Source organism: Mustelus asterias, chromosome 12 (assembly GCF_964213995.1).
Source record: "Mustelus asterias chromosome 12, sMusAst1.hap1.1, whole genome shotgun sequence".
Taxonomy (NCBI): domain Eukaryota; kingdom Metazoa; phylum Chordata; class Chondrichthyes; order Carcharhiniformes; family Triakidae; genus Mustelus; species Mustelus asterias.
The window spans coordinates 91,252,785-91,277,921 of record NC_135812.1 but is presented as its reverse complement, the minus strand read 5'-3'; the positions used below and the strand labels follow the sequence as shown (position 1 = coordinate 91,277,921).

The 25,137-nt window shown below is 39.6% G+C and overlaps 2 protein-coding genes across 5 annotated transcripts in view; one reads left to right on the top strand and one right to left on the bottom strand.

Moving 5' to 3' along the window:
• arsg (arylsulfatase G) overlaps positions 1-25,137 on the bottom strand; it is a 139,372-nt gene that overhangs the window by 95,324 nt on the left and 18,911 nt on the right. The window lies entirely within an intron of this gene.
• LOC144501679 (monocarboxylate transporter 7-like) overlaps positions 1-25,137 on the top strand; it is a 41,446-nt gene that overhangs the window by 11,578 nt on the left and 4,731 nt on the right. Inside the window, exons 4-7 of one of the 3 annotated variants that reach the window (XM_078225600.1) lie at positions 3,256-3,531; positions 12,013-12,156; positions 21,154-21,282; positions 23,877-24,692. In XM_078225600.1, the coding sequence (XP_078081726.1) occupies positions 12,063-12,156; positions 21,154-21,282; positions 23,877-24,692 (1,039 nt within the window). In that variant the 5' untranslated portion in view covers positions 3,256-3,531; positions 12,013-12,062. Of the gene's footprint in view, positions 1-3,255; positions 5,202-12,012; positions 12,157-21,153; positions 21,283-23,876; positions 24,693-25,137 lie in introns of all 3 variants that reach the window. The other 2 variants (XM_078225599.1, XM_078225598.1) reach the window with 2 other exon arrangements.

The window sequence follows — 25,137 nt, the reverse complement described above, 5'->3', positions numbered from 1 at the left end:
GTATGAAAAAATTAGATAGGTTGCCATCTGTATTGCATAACATGGTTGTAGCATATGCTAGATTATTGGAATATTATGGTGTGTCCCATTAATCTCAGGTATTGTCTCACCTTTTCCACAACCATCACGTTCACCTTGAGATTTGATGACGTTAGTGGTGATTTTGTAGATTTATTGCCCATGTATTCTATTTGACTCTGATACAATGAAAATGTGTGGAACAGGGGAAAAATCTGAAGATCCAGTAACAAAGTTACAAGTTTGAATGCCTAAATGTTTGAAAGAGAAATCCAGGGGGGAAATAAATAGTGATGTCTTGAGGAGACCTGATGAAGTGTACCCCAGGACATTGTGGGAGGCTAGGGAGGAAATTGCGGGTCCCCTAGTAGAGATATTTGAATCATCGATAGTCACGGGTGAGATGCCTGAAGATTGGAGAGTGGCAAATGTTGTGCCTTTATTTAAAAAGGGCTGCAGGGAAAAGCCTGGGAACTACAGGCCAGTGAGTGTCACATCTGTGGTGGGTAAGTTGTCGGAAGGTATTTTGAGAAACAGGATCTACAGGCATTTAGAGACGCAAGGACTGATTAGGGACAGTCAGCATGGCTTTGTGAGTGGAAAATCATGTCTCACAAATTTGATTGAGTTTTTTGAAGGGATAACCAAGAAGGTAGATGAGGGCAGTGCAGTTGTTGTTGTCTACATGGACTTTAGCAAGGCCTTTGACAAGGTGCTGCATGGTAGGGTTGTTGCATAAGGTTAAATCTCACGGGATCCAGGATGAGGTATCTAAATAGATACAAAATTGGCTTCTTGACTGAAGCCAGAGGGGGTTGTAGAGGGTTGTTCTTCAACCTGGAGACCTGTGACCACCGGTGTGCCTCAGGGATCAGTGCTGGGTCCACTGTTATTTGTCATTTACATTAATGATTTGGATGAGAATATACGAGGCATCGTTAGTAAGTTTGCAGATGACACCAAGATTGGTGGCATAGTGGACAGTGAGGAAAGTTATCTCCAATTGCAACGGGATCTTGATCAATTGGGCCAGTGGGCTGACGAATGGCAGATGGAGTTTAATTTAGACAAATGCGAGGTGATGCATTTTGGTAGATTGAACCAGGGCAGGACTTACTCAGTTAATGGTAGGGCATTGGGGAGAGTTACAGAACAAAGAGATCTAGGGATACATGTTCATAGCTCCTTGAAAGTGGAGTCACAGGTGAACAGAGTGGTGAAGAAGGCATTCGGCATGCTTGGTTTCATCGGTCAGAACATTGAATACAGAGGAGTTGGGATGTTTTGTTGAAGTTGTACAAGACATTGGTATGGCCACACTTGGAATACTGTGTGCTTTTCTGGTCACCCTATTATAGAAAGGATATTATTAAACTAAAAAGAGTGCAGAAATGATTTACTAGGATGCTACTGGGATTTGATGGTTTGGGTTATAAGGAGAGACTGGATAGACTGGGACTTTTTTCTCTGGAGCGTAGGAGGCTCGGGGTGATTTTATAGAAGTCTATAAAATAATGAGGGGCACAGATCAGCTAGATAGTCAATATCTTTTCCCAAAAGTAGGGGAGTCTAAAACCAGAAGGCTTAGGTTTAAGGTAAGAGGGGAGAGATACAAAAGTGTCCAGAGGGGCAATTTTTTCACACACAGGGTGGTGAGTGTCTGGAACAAGCTGCCAGAGATAGTAGTAGAGGCGGGTACAATTTTGTCTTTTAAAAAGCATTTAGATAGTTACATGGATAAGATGGGTACAGAGGGATATGGGCCAAATGCGGGCAATTGGGATTAGCTTAGGGGTTTAAAAAAAGGGCGGCATGGACAAGCTGGGCCGAAGGGCCTGTTTCCATGCTGTAAATCTGTGACTCTATGAGTCAGGAAGGAAAGATTTTGAGTATTACTTATGATTGGGCATTATGCAGTGGGGTTTGGTTCAATTTGTTGTGCTGTGTTGCTATCTCATGTGGATTGCTTTGGGGGAATTTGAAAAGCAGAAGATATGTATTTCCTCAGGACAATTGCCTCTTTCCTACAAACTGGTTCCATATTTGCTACAATACGCTTGTTTGTCAGCTAGTCATTATTGCATAATCTTGGTGAGTTTATAGCACTGGAGACAACATTACAAAAAAAAGTATTCAAAGCATTGATGGGAAATTACATTACTAGCCAAGGCCGGTTACTCTTAAACATTATCAAACAGAAAAATAAAACCAATAACACCCCAGTTTCTCTGTCTCCAAGCCATTTTTATTTTCCTCCCCTGTATTTGATTTCCTTTGGCCTGCTGCAATTGCTTTTGTTCCACCATATCTCTTAATTTGTAAAAACATATTTAGTTCTATTTTTCTTTTGAGAGATCCATTAAAGGTAGAAGTAGCAAGTCCTACTGGCCACCAAACCCTGGTAATGACCACATAGGCTATTAATGTATGCCATTTTAAGTTCCATTTTGACCTCCTGAGTTTGGTGCGACGGAGAAATAAAAATTTGGTGATATCACCTGATATTTTCCTCTTTCTGTACTGTAAAATTTCTATGATTCTTCACAGCACCAAAGTAGAAAATAGAATACTCATAGTAACTCAGTAAGAAACTGTAGAAGAGAACTGAAAGGCTTTAAACATTCATATTAATTGTTAGCTTTGCATGTTATCTACAGCTATAATCTAACTGCTACCTCCTGTACTTTCCCATATATGTACATTTCTCAACTTCCTCAAAACTGCACTTTTTGACTCATCACTTTATCCCCAAACTAAGTTTCAGATAGTAATGCCAAGCAGATGTGATGCTGAAAACTATAACTGCACAATATATCTTCTCCACAAAATAGTGAATCAATTCTGTTTAACCCTCGCCCTAGTACCACCCAAAGTATTACACAGTGCGTTGCCAGATAAAAACTTATTTACTTAGTTCTCAGTCAAAACTAGATAAGATATACTAGATTTTGATATACATTGTTGATAACAGCGGAAAACATTGTAGGGAAATGCAGCTTGAATTTTATTTGGTACAAGAAATTATCAAAGCTGTTACATGGTTAGGGATGCGCGTTATCTTCTAGGGGAGTTGGCTGTAGTGCTTAATTTGGCTAGAGTGTCATAATTGAATGTTGTATGAAAATGTCAAATTCTTTTTTTTTGTCCAATGATATTACAAATATTAAACATTAACATTGCCAAGATTATTTATAAACATAAGATTTTGTGTTTTTCTTTTAAATCTTTTTTCCACAGCAAAACAGGTTTCAGCTAGTGCCTGCTAAACATTCTCTTACTCCACTTCGGCTCAAGAATTTAGGTCACGAACGAATCTGCTGAATCCAGTTAAAGTGAAACGTTAACAAACATCAACACCACCAGACAAAGAGAAGATTGAACAGCACTTCTGTGTACCAGTACAGTACCTAATGAACACATGCAAACTAGGAAAAATCAAGAACAGTATAAAATTCAATGCAGTAATTCTGACTGAGCTGAATTCATAAAATGGAAGTGAGGGTTGAGTTTATTGTAAGTTCTAATCCTTACTTTTATTAATCAGTGGACAGTACAGCAAGAAGGACACATACTAGTGTTGCATGAAAATGATACAATTTTTTATTTTGCAGCAATTCTGAGGGGGTACAGTTTGCAAATGTTTGGAACAACTTGGTTAAAGAGGATTTTCACAAGCAGTGCACCTCTTTAAAAAGTTATTACAAAATATAATGGCGAGGGAGAAAAAATGTTTTTAAAAATGGATGCTGTTGACCAGAATTGATGGATATTTGCAGCAATTTGTTTAGATCATTGGAGAGGCAGAAGGAAATTCAAGCTCAAGAAAATCTCATTCTGTGCTATGGTGACCTGGCTGTCTTGCCAGGAGACTAACTTCAGCAATGCTGGGAAGCCTCACCCACTTTTCTTTCTCCTCCTCAATTCAAGACCTCAGCAATGAATTAGCCAAAACTGGCAAGCATCAGTCGAGGTTGCTATTCAAATTGGTTTCCTTGTTACGGAGCACTGTAGCTATCAAGCTGCCAATCACTCAAACTAAGGGAATTCAAAGCTATGTATATTGCCCATTTTAAAATGGAACGAAAATGCTGTGGTTTGTGCTTTTCTCCAAGGTCAGTGGAGACAGATTAAGAAAGATACATTTAATCTGGGAGCAGACAAAAGTAAGGTGGCAGCTTTTCAATTGCCTTTACTTACTGTACAAAGCCTGGTAGTATTGTGATTGATCTTCACATTAGAAAAAAACAAGTAGAAAGGGAACTTTGATTTGCAATTTATGACATAATAAAATCAAAACAGTGAATGTTTCTAAAGGGTCAAACAATAAGTATCAAGACCTATTAGTATTTTAAAATTGGGCTGCTGCCTTTCTTTGCTCTGGAGATGCTATAGGTCTTGATAAGTTATTGTTTGCTTGTAGATTTTCGGACACTTGTAATCTCTACCTAGTGAAACTTTGTTTTATTAATTTTCTCTCATTACTTCAGTGTCTACACCTTTTAAATTTTCATTTTGGGGTAGAGGTTTTATGCTGTGAAATCCACAGCATTTGACTTTGAAAGGGAAGTGGCAAGGCTGTGGGGGGGTGACAAAACAAAATGATGTATTAAAAAGGCACGTCTATGATTTTGCAATTGGAAAATTAGGTGCATTTTTGGATAAGCAATTTTCCTGACATGCATGGTTGCTAACTTTGTTCCATCATTATTGTAATGACAAAGATTAAAATTCTGATTTTTAACTGTGGGCGGCAGGTGGGGGAGTGGTTGTGAGCAAGAAGCCACAATGCCTCTTCATATTAATGTCGGGACATTATTTCAATACGACTGATAGGCTGCCCACCTAGTTGCATCAGAGCATAGGAATATGAGCAGGCTATTAACAGGCTATCCACCTGCCATGTGTCCAAGGCACTTGCTACACACATTTGATATTTTGTCATTTATCCACTCCAATGCAGACCAGTTCAACACAAATATGTATACCATTTCTGTACTAGATAGCTTGATGACAAGGCAACTAATGTGTTTTTCTCTCATATTTTCTTCCACCTCAGTTATTTTCATCCCTTCCCCTCTTTAGGTCCACCGTGCCATTCACTCTACCCCAGAAGAGAAGGTGGACAGACAATCTGCTCCCAGACCTCTAACAATGCCACTCTGTAACTGGCTGCTTGGAGTCGTGTGAGAGTGGCTTGGGGGAGTGATTTGTGTGTGTGTGTGTGTGTGTGTGTGTGTGTGTGTGTGTGTGTGTGTGTGTGAGAATGTGTTTGTGTTCCTTCTTTCCTCCCCATTGTGTACCCATCTTTCTCTGGTTTTTCTTAAATACTCTGTTTCTGTAGTTTGCCCCGCTTGTGAATTTATACTGTGAGAATCATAAACATAATCCTACACTATACCATTTCCAGGTCCACATTAGAACTCAGGTTCTGCCATCTACAATCAAGCACAATCCCAAAAACACCATTATGGGTAGTGATGATGCTTCACTGCACAGTACTAATATTAGACTCAATTAAATCTAGTGATATCACCTGACTAACAAGTACTAGTGAGATGTGCAAATGACACCAAAGACATGTGATTTTATTTCCTAGCCCTAAGTATAATTAGGCACACAATATTCCTCAAACTACTTTTTACACAATAGAGACACAAATAGGTATGTTTGGTGACCATTTGAAACAGTGATAGTAATCTTAACAGCAACAAAACTAAAATAGCTCTGCTTAGCATATTTTCCCACGACCTTTTCTGTGGCTGAATTCAAGGTTATGTTTTCCATCACTTCATGAAGCCTACCTATTTTCTATTCCAGTTTATTTGAAAAATTAATTCCCACAGCGTCTAAATTTTTTTAAAGCTAGATCTCCACAGTTGCTTTATACTTGTTCCCTTCTTAGTCCTACCTGGGCGGCTCGGTGGCACAGTGGTTAGCACTGCTGCCTCACAGTGCCAGGGGCTCGGGTTCAATTCCCGGCTTGGATCACTGGCTGTGCAGAGTCCCCACGTTCTCCCCATGTCTGCGTGAATTTCCTCGAGGTGCTCTGGTTTCCTCCCACAGTCTGAAAGACGTGCTGGTTAGGTGCATTGGTCATGCTAAATTCTCCCTCAGCGTACCTGAACAGGTGCCGGAGTGGGGACCAGATGTGATGGTCGCACCGGGGGGGGGGGGAGATCGGAGGCCATTGAAGCCCCTGGGTGGTCAGTGGCAGGGCCAGGCAGTGCCCATGGCTAGCACTGCCCATCAGGCATCCTGGCTCTGCTCACCAGGCATCATAACTGTGCCAGGGCCAGTGCCAAGAGGGCAGAGGGAGGGAACGGAACAGCACAGGGAGCTGGGGGAGGGGAATGGCAGGAGAGCTCCCAGTGCACTGGGAGATCGGGTGCCTGTACAATGGCACTCCAAGCAGTCTGCAGCCAGTTTCATTGGTGAGCCTAGGCTCCATGTCTCTCTTACCCTGCCCCCCTCAGTGAAAATTGCACTTCTGTCCAAAAAAGTGGTGTCAAAGATTGCATTTTCAAACTTGCCCAAAAAACAGGTCTGAATCTCTCCCATTTGCTCACTCATTCAGTAGCAGGAGTGGTGATTTGCATACATTATTTTGATTGTTGGATTTTGTTCATTAGCATTCATAACTCATGAAAGTTAAGCAAGAGAAACTTAAATTCTTCCCCCACCCCAACACCTTGTCTGTATATAATGAAAAATGCAAGCCATCAATCTCAGGAAAACACAAAAGGAATCTGTACTTTTTTTTATGCTTCATGGCCTGGTCTTCTCTTTCCATCTGTCCTTCTACCACTACTATCCAGCTGGATATGGTTCACTGCCAGCACTATCCAAACTGTCATTAGTTTCTGCTGCCTTTTTATCTTTCTTTATTATTTCCACTATCACTACCATCTCTTCTTGACCATTCAGGGCTCAGGTGTACGGTGAAGTTTGCACGCTTGAAAGTTACAACCGTGGCTCTTTAAACTTTTTTGGCCTGAAAACGTGCTAACTGTACTTCATAATTATTTAAAAATCCTACTGCTTTGATCTAAATCACATGTTGGGGACCAAGCTTTTCTGGAAGTTTGAAGAGCTGAGTGTGAACATCAGAAAGGTGTATTCAAGTACACAAAGAAGTCAGGAACAATGGACTGAGTTTAAAAAAAACTCTCTGCCTGTGCATTGGTTACTTAACTGAGAGATACACTTTGTACAATAGAAGGATGAATTGAGGAAAAACTAGGAGTCTTATTAAACTAAATGCTCACATAACTAACCAACGTGGAGCAGCAATAAACAAACCCAACAATGTTGCACCATGTAGCTAAAATAGATCACTGCAAATAAGAGGAAGGCATGGCAAAACTGCAGAATGCTCTGGTGAGATTACATCTTGAGATCTGCACACAGTTCTGAGGAAAACATTCTAGTACTGGAGACATTGCCGAGAAAAGCCACATAGTTGATCCCCAGTGTCAAAGGCCTCGATCAGGATTAAATAACTTGGGTTTTTTCATCTAGAAAATATGGATCTGAGATAACATTAAGGAATCAGAAAAGTAAGTGCTGAATATTATTTTAAATTGTGAGAGTAGGACAAAGGGATATGGGTTCAAACTCATACAAGGTAAATTTTGCACTGACTTTTGCAAATCCATCACATAAAGAGAATTCTGTGAAGAGTAGTGAGGGCAACAACCATGGAATCTTTGAAAACCAATAGGATACAAAAACATGAGTTTTTAGAAAAAATATATTTTTAGATGGAAGCATTAAAAGGGTCATGTAGCCTCATTATTAATTATTCCTGACATGTTTTGAAATTCAGTGCCAGTATGAATAACTACACTTGTTGGAAGTATGACATTACCCCACCATGTACACTCAGGGAAAAGGGTTTTTCTTTGTAAACGTATAATCAAATATTCTCTTAATTCCATATTTTGTGATTTGAATATTAAATGAAAGATGCCCAGGCTATGACAAAGCAGCCATCCAATGATGGGTTAAGAAGTTAACCTAAGTTGCTTATATGCTACAAAAACATCTTTTACTCCCTTGAAACATCCTTATTTATTCTCTTTCTGCTTCCCACAAAACAAATTTGCAACATTTAATGAGGGATTAGAATGTTGCTTCTCTTCAAGGTGTAAGTAATAATTAGTCATCTTTTCTAACAAGCCAAGTGAGATGTTTTGTAGAGTTCAAAATTCAACATCTTCAAAACAAAATTGCACTCATAATTAAGGTCAAGTCTTTAGGGTTACAGGGTGGGAGAGACCTGGGCCAGAGTATATAAGGTAATTTTAAAGATATATATTCTGCTTTTTATTTTCATATAATATTTTATTTGATATGATTTGCTTGTATTTAAATAATAAAACTTGTAGCAATATAGGAGGCTGAGATGTGAAGTTAGTCAGAAAATAGGAGCTTCTCTATAGTATTATCTGAAGAGCTGGGGGACACCAAACAAGAGGTGCAATAAAACCTTGACTGGTTGGGGTCTAATTTAGAAAGGGAGATTTCATTTATAAAAGTGAACATAGTTGGTTGGCCTTCATTATGTTTTTACATGCGTTGCACACACAATCAAGCCACAAAACAAATATGTTGCCTAAATCAATCCCTCTACATAGATTTCTTGCAATTAGGCTTACTCAGAAATCTTTTTCAAATTTCAGCTAGATTTTCAGGCATAGTGGGATACAGCCATTTTTTGGGATCTAGTTGCAATTTTGAACATGTTGAAAACATTTACCCTCATTGAGAATTGCACTGTATTTTCCTTATCAGTACAAGTCACCTTAAAAATTCCCCAATTTTAGGTCGTTGAAACTTGCTGTGCCCAAAATGTGCTAAAGTCTTGAATAATGCCCAAGGGAGACATGAATGGCGCTTTCTTTGCAGCCCCAATTGTGACTGCTTATTTACAACCAATTTTACATTTGGACAATTCTCGGGAAATTTGAGTGAAATGTGACATCAGGTTTCGGCCACGGAGGAAATTCTCCCTAGGAATTTGTAATGAAAAAAGTTGATACACAGTATGTGTGCAAATGTAAATTTTTTTAGGTTAATCAGAAACTGTAAAGATTTGTACTTTCAGCTTAATGGTTGATTATTAGACATCTGTACAGTGCAATGCACATTTTAACAATGTGCACATTGATTACCGTGCAGGTTTTTATATATCCAGCTCTTACACAATAACGTAGAGACTAACTATTTAAGTACTAAGCTTTTTAAAATCTTTTAAAGTGGGTAGGAAGTTTTAAGGTGAGCAGTGCCAGATAGAGAGAGCACTTTCACTTGAATATCGATCCATAAATTTGGCCACACAACAGCTTTGGTTTTTCAGCACCTGTTTCTCCACTGTAAAGCAGCCTCACTTGTTGTATTGCACAAGGTAAATCTGGTTTTAGGTACATTAGTGCCACATGCGAAGAGCTTGAATGCTTAAAGCCACAGCTGCTTAATTGGTTTGCTGTTGCAAATAGGTAGAAAGAGCAAGGGTGCTGACCATCACCGGTTGTTGCTGCAGTCTCCAGCTCTGATCATTGTTTCCTTCAGTTTCTAACAATCCTTCTATGTCATTTAGCTTAGGGTTGCTGCTGGTACTGTCCCAATCTTCAATCTCATGAGCTCCCTTTGGTGCAAAATGGGCTTTGTCATTTAGATTACCCTCAGGGCCACCTGCGCTCAAAAGCCAACATGCCCAAATGTATAGATCCAAGAATCAACACTTGCAGGCCAAGATAGGCTAGAAATCTTCTCTTGCTCATCAATTTGCTTTCATTTTAGTCTCAAATGAACACTTTCACTGCCACTGTACAATTTATTTTATTTTTTTGATTGCAAAATCTGTCAACTAGGAAGTGTTTTATGCTGCAGGAATTGGCAGGCAAGTTGAGACTCCCCATCTGATTACATTGATTATTGAATCCGTACAGCTTTACTGTTTCATCTACATTTTATTTTGATAAATGTCATTTAAATATATGAGCAAAAGTGGAACAAATTTTATTGTACCATGTACCAATAAAAAGAAAACTGCTTGTTGTACAATCATGAGCAACACTGTGCTATGCAGACTTACCGGGCCTTAATCTTTACTGGTAGCTACAGCACGGTATTTCATTGTGTGTGTTCGAAACATGTGGGGAAGCACTTGGCTACTTCCCAAATGGCATGAGATTGATACACAGCAGAGTGGGTGAACAAAATCTTCAACTCACCACTTTATTATTGCATGTATTGCTCTTGCAGCATTGTCATGTATGAACTAGAAATTATTCTAGGACTACTCAGTTCTTTTTTTAGTTTTAATTATTTCATTGGAAAATGCAATGATCACTCATCTTCAAAACAAGACAGATCTGCATCCATCTTAAAATATGCTTCATATGGTACAGCTGTCAGTCTAACTGGAAATGAATGCATCAAGTTCTGTTCCACAGATGTGCCGACAAGTCAGTCACCACTGCTCACTGTGAACACAGATATCTTGAAATGGGTCTTAATGGTGGTTGAGGGACTATTAACCAAGAACTTTTATTGAATACAGGCAATTGAGAAATTAAGATGTTTTGTTTCTGTACTAAATGTGCCCCTATCTCTTCTTCCAATTACTTTTAAAGGAAAGTCCATTTCTATACAGTTTTAAATTTTCAGATAATATATCAAAGATGATCTGAAGTTACAGTTGATACTAGGATGGAGATGCAGATCAGTGTCAGTCTGTCTCTGTCACAAAATTGTGACCTTGAGTTTTCTGATCTAATTACCTGGTAAAGAAGCCATGTGTTCACCAGCACAACTGATAAAGTGGGAATTTAAGCATGGCTATTTCAATATTTAATTTGTGACTCTTCTATTTTTTGTTAAACTGGGGTTCTCTTTTAAACCACTAGATGGGCGGACTATAACAGGGATTGTTAGGTAAAATAATCCAGTTATATTGGAATGATCATCTTTCTACTCTTCAGGAAATATGATCTTACTCTCAGTATCTGCAACTTAATCTGTCTCCATCCTTCTCCACTGCAGACATCTTTTGTACTGTACTGTTGCTTTTACATAATTCTTGACCTAAGGTTTCCTTGCAATTGGACCATTTACTAAAGCATCTCAAGTCCTTGCCAAATTGGTGTTATCACTAGGCCTATTTGTGATTTATATCCCATTAATTGTACCCAAAGCAATACAGTTTTGTTATTCTGTTATGCTTCTCGTGTAATACCTGTAATTCATCTCAAATTGCTCTGAGAACTACCATCGACCTGTAAGACACCTATAACTACCAATACGTTACCTTAGTGTAACATAGCTTAAAAAAGGTCACTCCAAACTTAACCCAAATTGGTAATACAAATCACAACCTATTTGTACTGTTAGTTATTTTTTTCAGTTCAAGGGGACAAAAACAATTGTACTTCATTGAAATCCTAGTGACAACACTTTCATGGAGGGCATTTCTCCATTATGTATCCTCTTCATTTCTGTACAATACTTGGATTTTCTCCAACACATATTTTCATTTTTTAATTTACTCACTGTTATTCCTTGTGAATCTTGGAAAGGTGTGACTGAGAGATGCTGAATTCTGTAGCATTTTATTCCTATGGCTTATTCCCTTTCTAATGGCTTGTACTTTTCATTTTTGGTTAGGTCTTTCTTATTTGCAACCTAACACTTGCAATCAAACTGTGCAGAAAAGCTGCTTGCATTACAATAGTTCATCTCATAGTATCAAACCATGCTATTGCCACATAGAATACCAAGTTTAAGGAAGATCCATCCATACACAAACAACTGGTCAGGGACATACAAGATAATAAACTTCTGCACATTAATCAGTTTTTGCAAACAGTCATATAATCTAAAGCCATACTTACATTCTATATAATGGGAGCTTGAACTATTAAATAATTATCCAAACTGCAGTTAAGCAGTGCTGTATATATTTGTGCTGACATTGTTTTTTTTTCTTTACAGCACCACTTTCCACAATACTAAGTAACCACTTTGGTTACCGCCCAGTAGTGATGCTGGGTGGATTGCTCGTTAGTATGGGAATGATAGGAGCATCGTTTGCACAGACAATTGTAGAAATGTACATTGCCATTGGCGTATTCTCAGGTAATTGCACTTCCTAACTTTTCAATCCATACAGTGTTTTGAAGGATTGGAGTAGACAAACCTTTGAAACATTTTATATTCTTAATTTACTTTCAAAATGTATGAATATTCTGTCAACACAATTCCAAAATGGATTGGAACTTTTTGCTGCCGAGTGTTCTACTTCCAGAAAGATACAGGAAATGGTCCCTAGATCAGAGAATACTATAATTATAAATATTTAACTCTGGTTTGTTTCATTTTACTTTCACATTTAATTTTCTTATTTACATTTCTCACATAAATACATCCTTTTCTGATCGAGAAGATGGGTAGCAGATCTTTACCAATCCTGACCTTGAACCAGCTGGTAAGAAGCTAAATTACATCAGCTTAACTCAGAGAGGAATTCAGAGGGTGGAATTTTCCCCAAAAATTGGCAAAGTGTCAACCATGATGTGAAAACCTTAGCAATCCGGACTACAATTTTTAGGCACTTAGAAGAGAAAATTTCTCTCACGTGAAAAATGCCACATCTGAGGTGCAAAGTGTCTGGTTCGCCCACCCCGGAGGTCATCTGAGCACTTTATTCAAAGGGGCGCTGCACTTAAACAATTCCACAGCACTTGCTGTCATTCAAGCCAGGAGGATGGCAGCAAGGAGGCCTGCTCCTTGATTCACTGAGGGAACCCTCACCTGAATGCTGTGGAGGAGAGATCTGCAACATACCCTCGGGCTGGCCGGAGATCATCCAGCAGGAAGACAGTCTGGAAGACAGTTGCAGGACTGATCAGTGCCAGCACAAGGGGACAATGCATGAGAAGGTTCACATGAATATACACATTGTCCGGGTTGGAACTTTGCTCTAGTTCACTTCTTCCCCAAAGTAAATCCTCTTTTCTTTCCATCCATTGTCCTACTCTCAATACTTTCTACAAAGGTTTCTCTTTGTTCTCTGATTCACATTCATCTTAAATTCTGGCTATTTGCAGTTATTTCTTGCACAGTCCTCACATTAGTGATGTTGCCTACATTATTAATGTTGGATTTGAAAACTTTCTAATTTGTTTGTCATTTATCCCCTTTATCAAGTTGTGAGACTGTGTGCTTGTGAATAAGTTGCCACCCTATGAGGCTCTACCAAAGCTAACCCTACCAAGTTTCCATTATTTATGTTATATTTGGTAACTCATCCTCTTCTGCTAAGTTAAAAATGCCCTGGAGTTTTGTATTCTTTCCGTTTCTTCTCCAAATCATTAACTTCCACTTAGCATTTGACCTCAATGTTTTTGCTGATGATTTTATTTTATATTCAAAAATTCATTTCAGATTACACACACTCTATTCAAGGCTAAGTCAATATCCTGATGTTTTTGTGGTGCCCTTCAAAAAGGCAAAGAAATTCTTGCTTCTGTCGTTCCTTAAAAGCAAACTTTCTTCCGGCCTCCTTTAAATTCAACCAACTGCTAAAACGCTTCACCTCAAATTTCATCCTCGGTTCTTACTTCCCTTGAAGGTCCTTGCCTTCCCATTCAGAGATTCTGAGAAAATAAACTCCAACCACCCTGACCCCTGACAAAGAGAGGACAAGGAATTCAAAAAGCAAAAGGACTTTTTTTTTCTTGTTTCAGCCATTCATCTGTTAATGGAAGATGAATGAACTTAAGGCAATAACTCCCAAAGTAGTGTTTGTACTGTACTGGGAGATGAATGGTGACAAAGATTTTTTTTTTGTGGCGTCTCATCTAACCACTGTGTCCCTAGGAAGAAGCAACTCATTGTCTTAGCTGAAGAAGACCCAGAATGCAGTTGAGCTTGATAAAATGAATATCTGGGGCGGGGGGAGAAGTGGCCTAGTGATATTATCGCTAGACTATTAATCCAGAAACTCAGCTAATGTTCTGGTGACCCAGGTTTGAATCCCACCTCGGCAGATAGTGGAATTTGAATTCAATAAAAAATATCTGGAATTAAGAATCTACTGATGACCATGAAACCATTGTCAACTGTCAGAAAAATTCATCTGGTTCACTCATGCCCTTTAGGAAAGGAAATCTGCCATCCTTACCTGGTCTGGCCTGCATGTGACCCCAGAGCCACAGCGATGTGGTTGATTCTCAACTGCCCTCCAACGGCAACGAAGGATGGGCAATAAATGCTGGCCAGACAGCAACGTCCATGTCCCACAAATGAATTTTTAAAATCCTGACAGCTTCATAAAGCTGTGCAGCATTAGATCAACCTGCCCTCCTGCTGCCAATTGCGGTAGCAGTTTCACTACCTAGGGTCTACAATTCTCATTATAAGTCGGACCAGGCAGGTCGTGAATCTCCCGAGTGTATCCCACTTGCAAACCATTTTTAAACCTTGGAAAATGGTGAGAGTGACAGTTCCTCGATGGAGGCCAAACAGAGCCAAGACCATGGCACGGGGGTTGGTCCAGCTGCTCGGGGAGGGGGAAGAAGTGTGCAAGGGCAATAGTGTTAGGGATTCATTAGTGAGGGGAGTAGACAGTCACTTCTGTGGCCGTGGATGTGAATTCAGGATGATGTGATGCCTCCCAGATGCCAGGGTCAAGGACGTAATGGAACTGCTGCATGGCATTAGAATCCTACAGTGCAGAAGGAGGCCATTCAGCCCATCAAGTCTGCACTGACCACAATCCCACCCAGGCACTATCCCCATAACCCCATGCATTTACCCAGCTAGTCCCCCTGACACTAAGGGGAAATTTAGCATGGCCAATCCACCTAGCCTGGACATCTTTGGACTGTGGGAGGAAACCAGAGCACCCGGAGGAAACCCATGCAGACACGGGAAGAATGTGTAAACTCCACACAGACAGTGACCCAAGCCAGGAATCGAACCCAGGTTCCTAGCGCTGTGAGGCAGCAATGCTAACTACTGCCACCGTGCCATCCCAATCTGAAGGGGGAGAGTGACCATAGGTCATGGTCCATGTTGAGACTAATGATGTAGGAAGAAAGAGAAATGAGGTCCTGCAAGCAGACTTTATGAAGTTAGGTAAGAAATTGAAAAGCAGGACTTCAAAGGCAGTAATCACCAGATTACTCCCATGCCACACAATAATGAGTATAGGAACAGAGGATAGAACAGATGGATGAGTGGCTGGAGAGATGGTGCAAGAGGGAAGGTTTTAGATTGTTGGGACATTGAGACTGTTTGTCGGAAAGATGGGACTTGTACAAGTTGGACGGGTTACATCCGAATAGGAACAGGACCAACATGCTCGCGGCCGTTAAGGTGGATTTCAACAAAATTGGCAGGGGAATGGGATCCTGACAAGTCGTTCAGAAGGGAGAGAAGCTGAAATGGATTATAAGTTAACACACCAGTGAGAGTCCAAACGGCAGAGGAAAAATAGGCTAGATAAGAAAGAATTGAGTCTAGCAAGGCTAAATGGAATATATTATATTGCAAGGAATAAGATAGCAGAACTGAGAGGGAGCCTGAGGAATGAGACAAGGAGAGATAGAGAATATAATATGTAATCAAATTTCAGAAAAATGTAGGAACAATAAAGCAGTAATAGTAGGGCATTTAATTACCCAAATATTAACAGGGATAGTTTTAGTGTGCAAGATGGAGAGGAAGCAAAAAAGCATCCATGATAACTTTTTTAGCCAGTACGTAGAAAGCCCAACAAGAGAGGAAGCATTTCTGGATCTAATATTTGGAAAGAAGCCTGGACAGATGGAAGGCAGTAGGTGAGCATTTTGGAGATAGTGACCATAATTCAGTTGGATTTAGGATAGTTATAGAAAAAGATAAAGATGGGATGGGAATAAAAGTTCTTAACTGGGGAAATAGTAGTTTTACTAAGATATCATTTGGCCCAAGTGAACTGAGAATTGCTCTTGCAGATAAAACTGTGTCAGAGCAGTGGGAGGCCTTCAGGGAGGAGATAGCAAGAGTGCAGGGCAAATATATTTTCGTAAAGACAAAGGGTGAGACCAAGCCCAGAAAATCCTTATGTCACAGGACATAAAGGTTAGGATTAAGAACAAAGAGAGAAGCTTTTGGTAGATACTGAGGGTTCAATACGGCAGACTCCCTAAAGAAGTATAAAAAGTTCAGGGGGAACTTAAAAAAAAGGAATTAGGACAGCTAAGAGAGCGAATAAAAATGTTTTGCCCAGTGGAATAAATGAAAACCCAAATGGCTTTTTAAAAATATATATAACGAGCAAGACAGTAACTAGGGAAAGAGTTGGGTCAATTAGGCACCATATAGGTAATCTGGACCCGGAATACATGGGTACATTCTTCAATGAATACTTTGCATCGGTTTTCACGATGGGCAAGGATTCAGGGAGGAGGACTGAAATATTAGAGAAAATTAACAGAGAGGAGGTACTAGCAGGTTTGGCAGCCTTACAAGTGGATAAATCCGCAGGCCCGGATGAGATGTATCCCAGACTATTGAAGGAGGCAAGAGAGGAGATATCGGGGGACTGGTAGTAATTTTCAAATCCCCTCTGGCCACAGGCAAGATACCAGAGGACTGGAGGAACGCTATCATTTTCCCATTATTAAAAAAAGGTCAGGATAGACCAGGAAATTATAGGCGAGTCAGTCTAACCTCGGTGGTGGGGAAGTTACTGGAAAGAATTCTAGGGACAGAATATATCTGCACTTGGATAGATACAGATTAATCACGGATAGTCAGCACGGATTTATCAATGGAATGTAGTGTTTGACAAATTTAATCAAATTGTTTTGAGGAGGTAATCAGGCATGTTGATGAGGGTAATGCATTTTATGTGGTCTGTTTGGACTTTAGCAAGGCTTTTGATAAGGTCCCTTGTGGTAGACTGGTCAAGAAAAGGACACAATGGAATCCAAGGCAAAGTGGCACATTGGGTCCAATATTAGCGGAGAGGCAGGAAGCAGAGGGTGATGGTAGAAGGATGTTTCTGTGACTGGAAATCTGTTTCCAGTGAGGCTCTGCAGAGATTGGTGCTGGGGCCCTTGCTATTTGTGGTGTACATTAATGATTTGGACTTAAATGAAGTGGGTATGATCAAGAAATTTGAATGATGTGAAAATTGGTGGGGTAGTAAATAGTGAGGAGGTTAGCCGTAGACTGCGGGAGAATATCAGTGGACTGGTCAGGTAAGGGGGGCTGTGACAAATGGAATTCAACCCAGAAAAGTGAGAGGTAATGCACTTGGGGACAGCTAACAAGGCAAAGAATTACACTATGAATATAAATATGGCAGTTAAGGCAGCATATGGGATACTTGCCTTTATTAGCCGAGGCATAGAATTCAAGAGCAGGGAGGTCATGCTGAAACTGTATAAAATGTTGGTTAGGCCACAACTGAAGTATTGTTTGCAGTTCTGGTCACCACATTAGAGAAAGGATATGATTGCACTGTAGAGAGTGCAAAGGAGATTTGCCAGGATGCTGCCTGGGCTGGAGGGTGTGAACTGTGAGGAAAGATTGGATAGGCTTGGGCTGGTTGTCTTGGAGCAGCGATGGTTGAGAGGGGACCTTATAGAGGTACATAAGATTATGAGGGTCATAGATAGGGTGGATAAGAAGGCACTTTTTCCATTAGCAGAGGGGCATAAATTTAGGTTAAGAGGTAGAAGGCTAAGAGGGGATTTGATGAGAAACTTTTTCACCCAGAGGCTGGTGGGATTTTAGAACTCACTGCCTGAAAGAGTAGTTGCGTCAGAAACTCTCCTAACATTTAAGATGTATTTAGCTATTCACTTGCGCTGCCGTAACCTCCAGTGCTATGGGTCAAACACTGGAAAATGGAATTAGTGTAGTCAGATCTTTGATAACTGGCATGGCCACAACAGGCAGAATGGCATCCTTCTGTGCTGTAAACGTCTATGAATCTATGACCTGATTTCTTGCTACAGATGTATGTAGTAGTTAAATCAATTTAGAGATTTTTCTTCCCCTCCACACATTCCTCATCCAGTGCACCTAATAAAAACTGACATGCATTTAGAGTTTCCAAGTATAACAGCTGTCCTTTAGGCTTAAAACAAACTCCAACTTTGTATTTTAGAGAAGACTTATTGTTTTTATCTGCAGCTGAAAAACAAACAAACAGCTGTATGAATAAGAACATTCCAATTTCCCTCTAATCTGGCTGCTACTGCTGGACTTTATTTATGGACAGTAGGAACGTCAGTTATAGCAATTATGGCATATTTGTTTACTCCAAAGCGTTCCTCTAGCTAGTGCCCCAAATGTGCATTCAGTTGGCACTCTGCTCAGAACTTTCCACTAGTCTTCAATTCCTGAAATGGAAGCATTTTCATCATTCACATTGGCATGGCCCTTCTGCAGAGCAACATCATTGTCAGACTCCTGCTCAGCTTAAATTTTACCACCCCTAAATGGTGCTCCGCATTTCGAGCCGGTTCTTCAGATCCTGGCCTCTCCAGAAATGCAGAGCACTGCGTCCCTCAGAAAAATCCATGAAAGTACTGTAGTGTCGGGAGGCCGGGAGAAAAATCCCTTTTTACAGCACTAGCTACCATATGGTAAGCTTAAATATCCAGTGTGAATGTTGGTGAATAGGTGAATGGGTAGGATGGGAGTTGGGTCAGAGGATAGTTAGGTCAGGCTAAGAAGGGGAGAGTGTTGATCATTGTGCTTACTCAGGACTTAAATTTTTCTATCTAACATTTATTGGGGAACTATTAAGGTAAGGCCCATGGAAATGTCTGTCCGACTCTAGATCAGAGTCTGAGACATTTGCAGAGGGTCCTGGCGAGCAGGGGAATTGCCACAGTGGTCAGTGCATCAGGACTTCCTCCGGGTCCAGACATCCATAGTCCGACAATCCAGAAACCAGAAAATCCGGGCTATTATCCCCCTCCAGAAGAACAAGTAATATGTCTGTCCTGAAAAATACTTCTGTGCAACTCAACAGAGCTCAAAAACACCAGCCATTAAGTGATGCTCACACTGCTGCAACAGGACATGTTTTAATTTCTTTATTCTTTCATGAGATGCAAGCATAGCTGGCAAGGTCAGCATTTGTTGCCCATCCCCAATTGCCTTGAATAGCTTGCGAGGTCATTTCAGAGGGCCATTAAGAGTCACATGTTGGGCAGACCAGGTAAGATGGCAGATTTCCTTTCCCAAAGAACTTTGGGGAACCAGATGGGTTTTTACAACAATCAATGATAGTTTTGTGGTCATCATTACTGAGACAAGCTTGCAATTCCTGATTTTAAATACCAGCAGCTGCTGTGATCCTAAGCCTGACACAAGCCTGACCCTCTGGATTACTAGTTCAATGACATTGCCAGTACACTATTGCCTCCCCATGTATAAAGGCCATGTAGGATAGACTTGCTGCATCTTAACTATAATTTATAAAAACTACTTTAACAAAGCAAGTGACTTGGTAGTATGAGCTAAACAAGCCTTTCTGAAATTCCAAGGACAGCTATTTTAGTCCATTCCAGCACAGGCACTGTAATTAACTTACTGCTACTCAGGGGCTAGCATGTAATGACGTCCATTGGTAATCAGTAGGATTGCTTCTACCAAAGTAGGCTGTAGTCAAATTGAAGATTACAGAATGCAACACTCTCACATATAACAAACAGTGTTGGGGAGATTACTTCACTACCCAGCTATTTATTCTTAATTTTCTTTAAAGGGAATGTTTCCCAGTAATATTCATTCCAAGTAAGGCATGGTACCATAGCAATCCTCAGCACGGAACTTTGTTCATAATTTATATCTTTTAAAACATATATTTTGTTTTAGGAATTAAAGTTTTAACTATAGAGAAATGGGGATATCTGGTTGAGAAACTGATAAGCAACCAACAAGTAAATGGAATTCAAACAAACCTCAAGTTGGTTACACTGAAAAGCTAATCGGTATTTACCTTACAAGGTCAGAAAGAGAGTTGTAAACACTTGAGCAGTGGGTGACCCATCTTTAAAACTTAGGGATAGCTGAAAGGCTTTCACTTAATTCAATATGTGGTTTGCAGATGAAAAAAAAGCTGAAAGCAGCTTCACAATCATAGACTCGAGTCTGGAGAAGGGCCAATTACATACATTAGCAATATAAATTGTTCATATGGGCTACAGGATCAGAGAGTAACATCAAAGGTAGAATAATTTGTACACATTTCAGTTTTTGAGGACATCCCAAGGCATGCAACGCTGTCATGGAGATAGGCTATGGAAGGTTCTTGAGTGGAATTTAGCTTGATGTTTGCTCAGAGTTCAGGCAGTTTCAGCCTCAGCTTTGCAATTCATTGACAGGAGAAAGCCAAAGGAAATGAAAGGCAGGCCTGCAGTTAACCAGAGAAAATACTAACTTTGTTGTTCACTCGGTGGAACGCGAGGGGGCTTAATCTCAGTTTGGATTCCATGAGGGGGAAAAAAAGCTGGAAAATTGCTAGAGGAAAATCCAATAGTGGTTCTACACAGCCTTTGGCAAAGAAAGCAAACAGCACAGGCAGCTTGAAAGCATTGCAAAGGTAACCAGAACAAGGGATTGAGGCATCCATAGTCAAGAGATAGTAAATGAAACTCTTACTTGGAAAATAGCTAGAACACTAAAAGAATCTAAGTGAATTCCAGTAGACTGTGACATAATTTTGGGCAGTCCCTACAGATGTAAATAATGTTTGAGATATTGTGATGTATAAGAGAATTTTTTTTGGAAATAAGTAAATCTGAGTGCATAACATACACAGTCACAGTGTAAATAGTGCATGTTTTGTTTTGTTCTGCATACAGCAAGTTTGCTTTTGTTTAAAAATGTGAAATCTTACAGCATAGTTCGATTGGTTAAATACTGGGTGTTCTGATTTATCTTTAAGTGTTAACAGTTCCAACAGGATTGTAACAAACTTGAATAGGGAACAGTTCTTAAACCTACTAAACATGTATTTTGTTAATATTATACTCTACACTGAAACTAAGTTTCATAATGGCATTCTTAATTAAATTCTGGATTGGTTAATTTATTAATGAATTTATTTATTTTCTACAACAGGAGTAGGTTTCTGTCTCAGCTTCCTTCCCACAGTCACAATCCTCTCCCAGTACTTTGATAAATATCGCTCTCTTGTCATTGCTGTGGCATCCACAGGAGAATGTTTTGCTGTCTTCAGTTTTGCACCCGGTAAGTGTCCAAACTGACATTATAGCCCTTAAACTGATGTGGGTCAGAGAGGCTGAAAATTCTGAGGATTGTTGACCGATAAGTGCACTTCTTTCCAAGTATTTATTGTCCTTTACTGCACTGCTGAAACTTGCAAAGATCAAGACTACTTTATTAAAACTTTAATCACAATTGTTCCTGGGCCAGATGCATTATTATTGGTAGTACCACCACCACTTCTATAAATTGACATGTAACTTAAGCTATATTTCAAACCTTTGTATGGATTTAAATTGAATTTGATTTACATTTGTCTGAAGCTGCATTATTTACTGGTACTCCTTGATCTCCTGTGACTTTGAACAGGAATCAATGCCAAATGTATACTATAAATCATACAATAAGGATGGCAAACTCCCCTCATTGAATAATAAAAAAAGTTATTTTAAAATATTGATGAATTAAATGCAGATGTTTTAGTGTTGAGCTTCCAAAACATATACAATTTAGGAACTGTCCCCTTGGATTTAGGAAGAGTGGAAGAGAGGTCAGAAATTTATTAGATAGCCACCATTAATTTGCAACAGGTAAGTAATAGCTAAATTTTTTTGCCGAGATCACTACCATAGTTGATATGGATGTTATTCAGTTTTTAAAATTCTTTCACGGGATGTGAGCTTTGCTGGCAAAGTTGACAACTGTTGCCCATCCCTAACTGCCCTTGAACTGAGTGGCTTGCTAGGCCATTTCAGAGGACAGTTTAGAGTCAACCACATTGCTGTGGGTCTGGAATCATATATAGGTCAGACCAGGTAAGGACAACAGACTTCCTTCCCTAAAGAACATTAGTGAACTAGATGGGTTTTTACAATTGTTGATAGTTCAATGGTCGTCATTACTGAGACTTGGTTTAGATTCCAGATTTATCAATTGCATTTAAATTTCACCAGCTGCCATGTACGTTGGGGTATTTGTTAAATATTGCAAACTTGGGATATTCCAGAAGGCATCTGAAAAGGTCCAAAAGAAGAAACTTACTAAAAATTGAAGCACATGGAATTGAAGGCAACTTATTAACATGAGCAGGGAATTTGTTCTTTAGCAGGAGACAGAGAGCAGGGATAATGGGTATATGTCTCATTTGGCAGGATATGAATAGTGGTGCCCCCAGAAGTTTGAAGCCTCAGCTTTTCACTTATTTATGAATGACTTAGAAGAAGAAACAGAGAGACATAATCAAAGTTTGCTGACAACACTTAAGTTGGGTAGCGCATCAAGTAGTGTTGATTCAAGTAGAAAGCTGTAATGGAGCGTTGATTGAGTAGGTAAATCTGTGACAGATGGAGATGACTGTAGGCAAGTGTGAGGTCATTCACTTAGACTTAAGAAAAGGAGATCAGAGTATTTGTTAAGTGTTGCAAAATTGGCAGGAATCATTAAAAACGAGTGGATAGACACAAAAACAAAAAAGCCTATTGGAATGTTTGTCTTCAACTCCAGTGGGTAGAAATCTGGTTAGATTGGATCTAGAGCAATGTTTTAGTCCTTGACAAGCATGTCACCAGGCATATATTGGCATTAAAAGGGTTAAAGTGCAGACACACCGAAATGATGAAGTTACCTAAAAGGATTAAATTATGCAGCATGATTACATAGACTAAGCTGGTAATACCTTGTACACAGAAGGAGAAGGGATAATCTCATTGAAATGTTTAAGAATATTAAACAATTTGATATAGTAGATGACCAGAAAGTCCAAAAAAGGTTGCAAAATCTTAACGTTACAAATGTGCCGTTTAGGAGTGATGTCAGGAAGTGCTTCTTCACAAAACTCATCTGTTGCTGAACCCTTCATTCATGTTTTTATCTCCAGACTTAATTACACCAAAGCTGTCATGACTATCCTCTGGAAACTTCAGCTCATCCAAAGCTCCACTGCCCATATTCTGACTCACACCAAGTCCAATCCAAACATCACCTGTGTTTCTGACCAACACTGGCTCCCTGCCCAACATCATCTCAAAGTTAAAACTCTCATCTTTGTGTTCAAATCGCTTCAACATTTTGCCTCACCTTAGCTCTTGTTATTTCACCCATCCCTTACAAATCTCTACAAACTCCGTTCCTCCAATTCTGTTCTCTTGTGGATCCCCAATTTCCTTCACTCCCCTACTGGTGGTTGTGCATTGTGTAGAATTCCCTCCAAAAACCTCCCTACCTTTCCTCCTGAAATGCTCCTTAAAACCTACCTTTTTGACTAAGATTTTGGTCACCTGCCCTAATATATCCTTAAGTGGCTTGGTGTCAAATTCTGATTGAGAACTCCTGCGCTATGATATTTTATGTTAAACGTGCTGTTTAAATGCAAGTTTTGTCTCTTCGAAATTTGGAACACAGCCAAAAGCTGTTGAGGCTGGGTCAACTAAAAATTTCAAACTATGATTGATGAATATTTGTAAGGTAGGGATACTTGGGGAAATGGAATTAAGATGGGTAAATCATGTCAAGATGCAGATCAGGCATGATATTACTGAATGGCTCTCAGTTTCTATGATCAGGTGCACACAGAATAAGAAATGCAATCTACTAATGCAATGTTTTGCTCTCTATTTTAGCTTTTACATTGCTGAAGAACTATCTTGGATGGAAAAATTGTCTCCTAGTCATAGGTGCACTGCAGCTAAACATTGTTGTGTGTGGAGCACTACTTCGGCCACTGGTTATCAGAAAAACGGAGGAAAAAACAGTGGAACCAGTGGATGTGCCTACGGAAACCAAGTATATGCTCGAAAATGAGGAAACATGCATCTCTGTAGAATCTGTGGACTCAGGAGTGGAATCTTTATCTACCTCATGTGATCATTTGGAAAATAGTAAAAAGTGTACAACAAATAATATTCACAAAGAAAAAATTCAGATGCTTCTCGATGAGAAGTCAAAACCACAGCATCAACCAAAGTTGCTTGACGTTTCAATTCTAAAAGACAAAAGCTTCATCTTTTATGCACTTTTTGGACTGTTTGCGACTTTGGGATTTTTTGCACCTCACCTTTATGTGATTCCTCTCAGCATTAGCCTGGGTGTTGATGAATGGTCAGCATACATGCTATCTGCTATGGCAATAATGGAGGTGTTTGGTAGGTTCTCAGCTGGCTGTGTCCTAAACAAGCAGCCAATACGGAAGATTTACATTGAACTAATCTGTATGAGCCTACTGAGTATAGTTTTGCTGTGCTTTCCATTTGCAAGAGGATTCTGGAGCCTTGTTGCATGCAGCATGCTGTATGGATTCATGTTTGGCACTGTGGCTAGTGTTCACATTCCAATGTTGGCAGAAGATGATGTAGTTGGAGTTGAGAAGATGTCATCTGCTGTCGGAATTTACATCTTTATACAGAGCTTTTCAGGACTTGCTGGGCCACCCATTGGAGGTATTTTTATTTTAGATTTCATGACTCAATGGTAAAGTCTCAAAATTTACATACTAGCAAGGTGGAAACTTCAGTGAAAGTGAAATGTTTTTAACTTGCTCCAAGAATAACCATCTGGCACTACAGTAGCTATTTCTCCATTATAGTATGCTTTTGCAAAAAAGCTTTGCATTTAGCCGTAACCAACTGCAACAAGGGCTGAAAGGTCAATAATTTAGAATATACGCTGTGCAAAAATGCTAACATATTTTGCAAGAAAATCAATAACATATGTTAAGTCCGCATTGGACAAGCAGGTAAGTTCCAGTGTCATCAAATTAATGTTGTGTATTTTATTTTGAGAAGTTTTAAGTATCATTAGGAGATATCTTTTTTTTCTCCTATTGTACTTGGGATTGTCACCAGCTCCTCCTGTCAGTCACCCACTCTTCCAATCCCGCTGCAT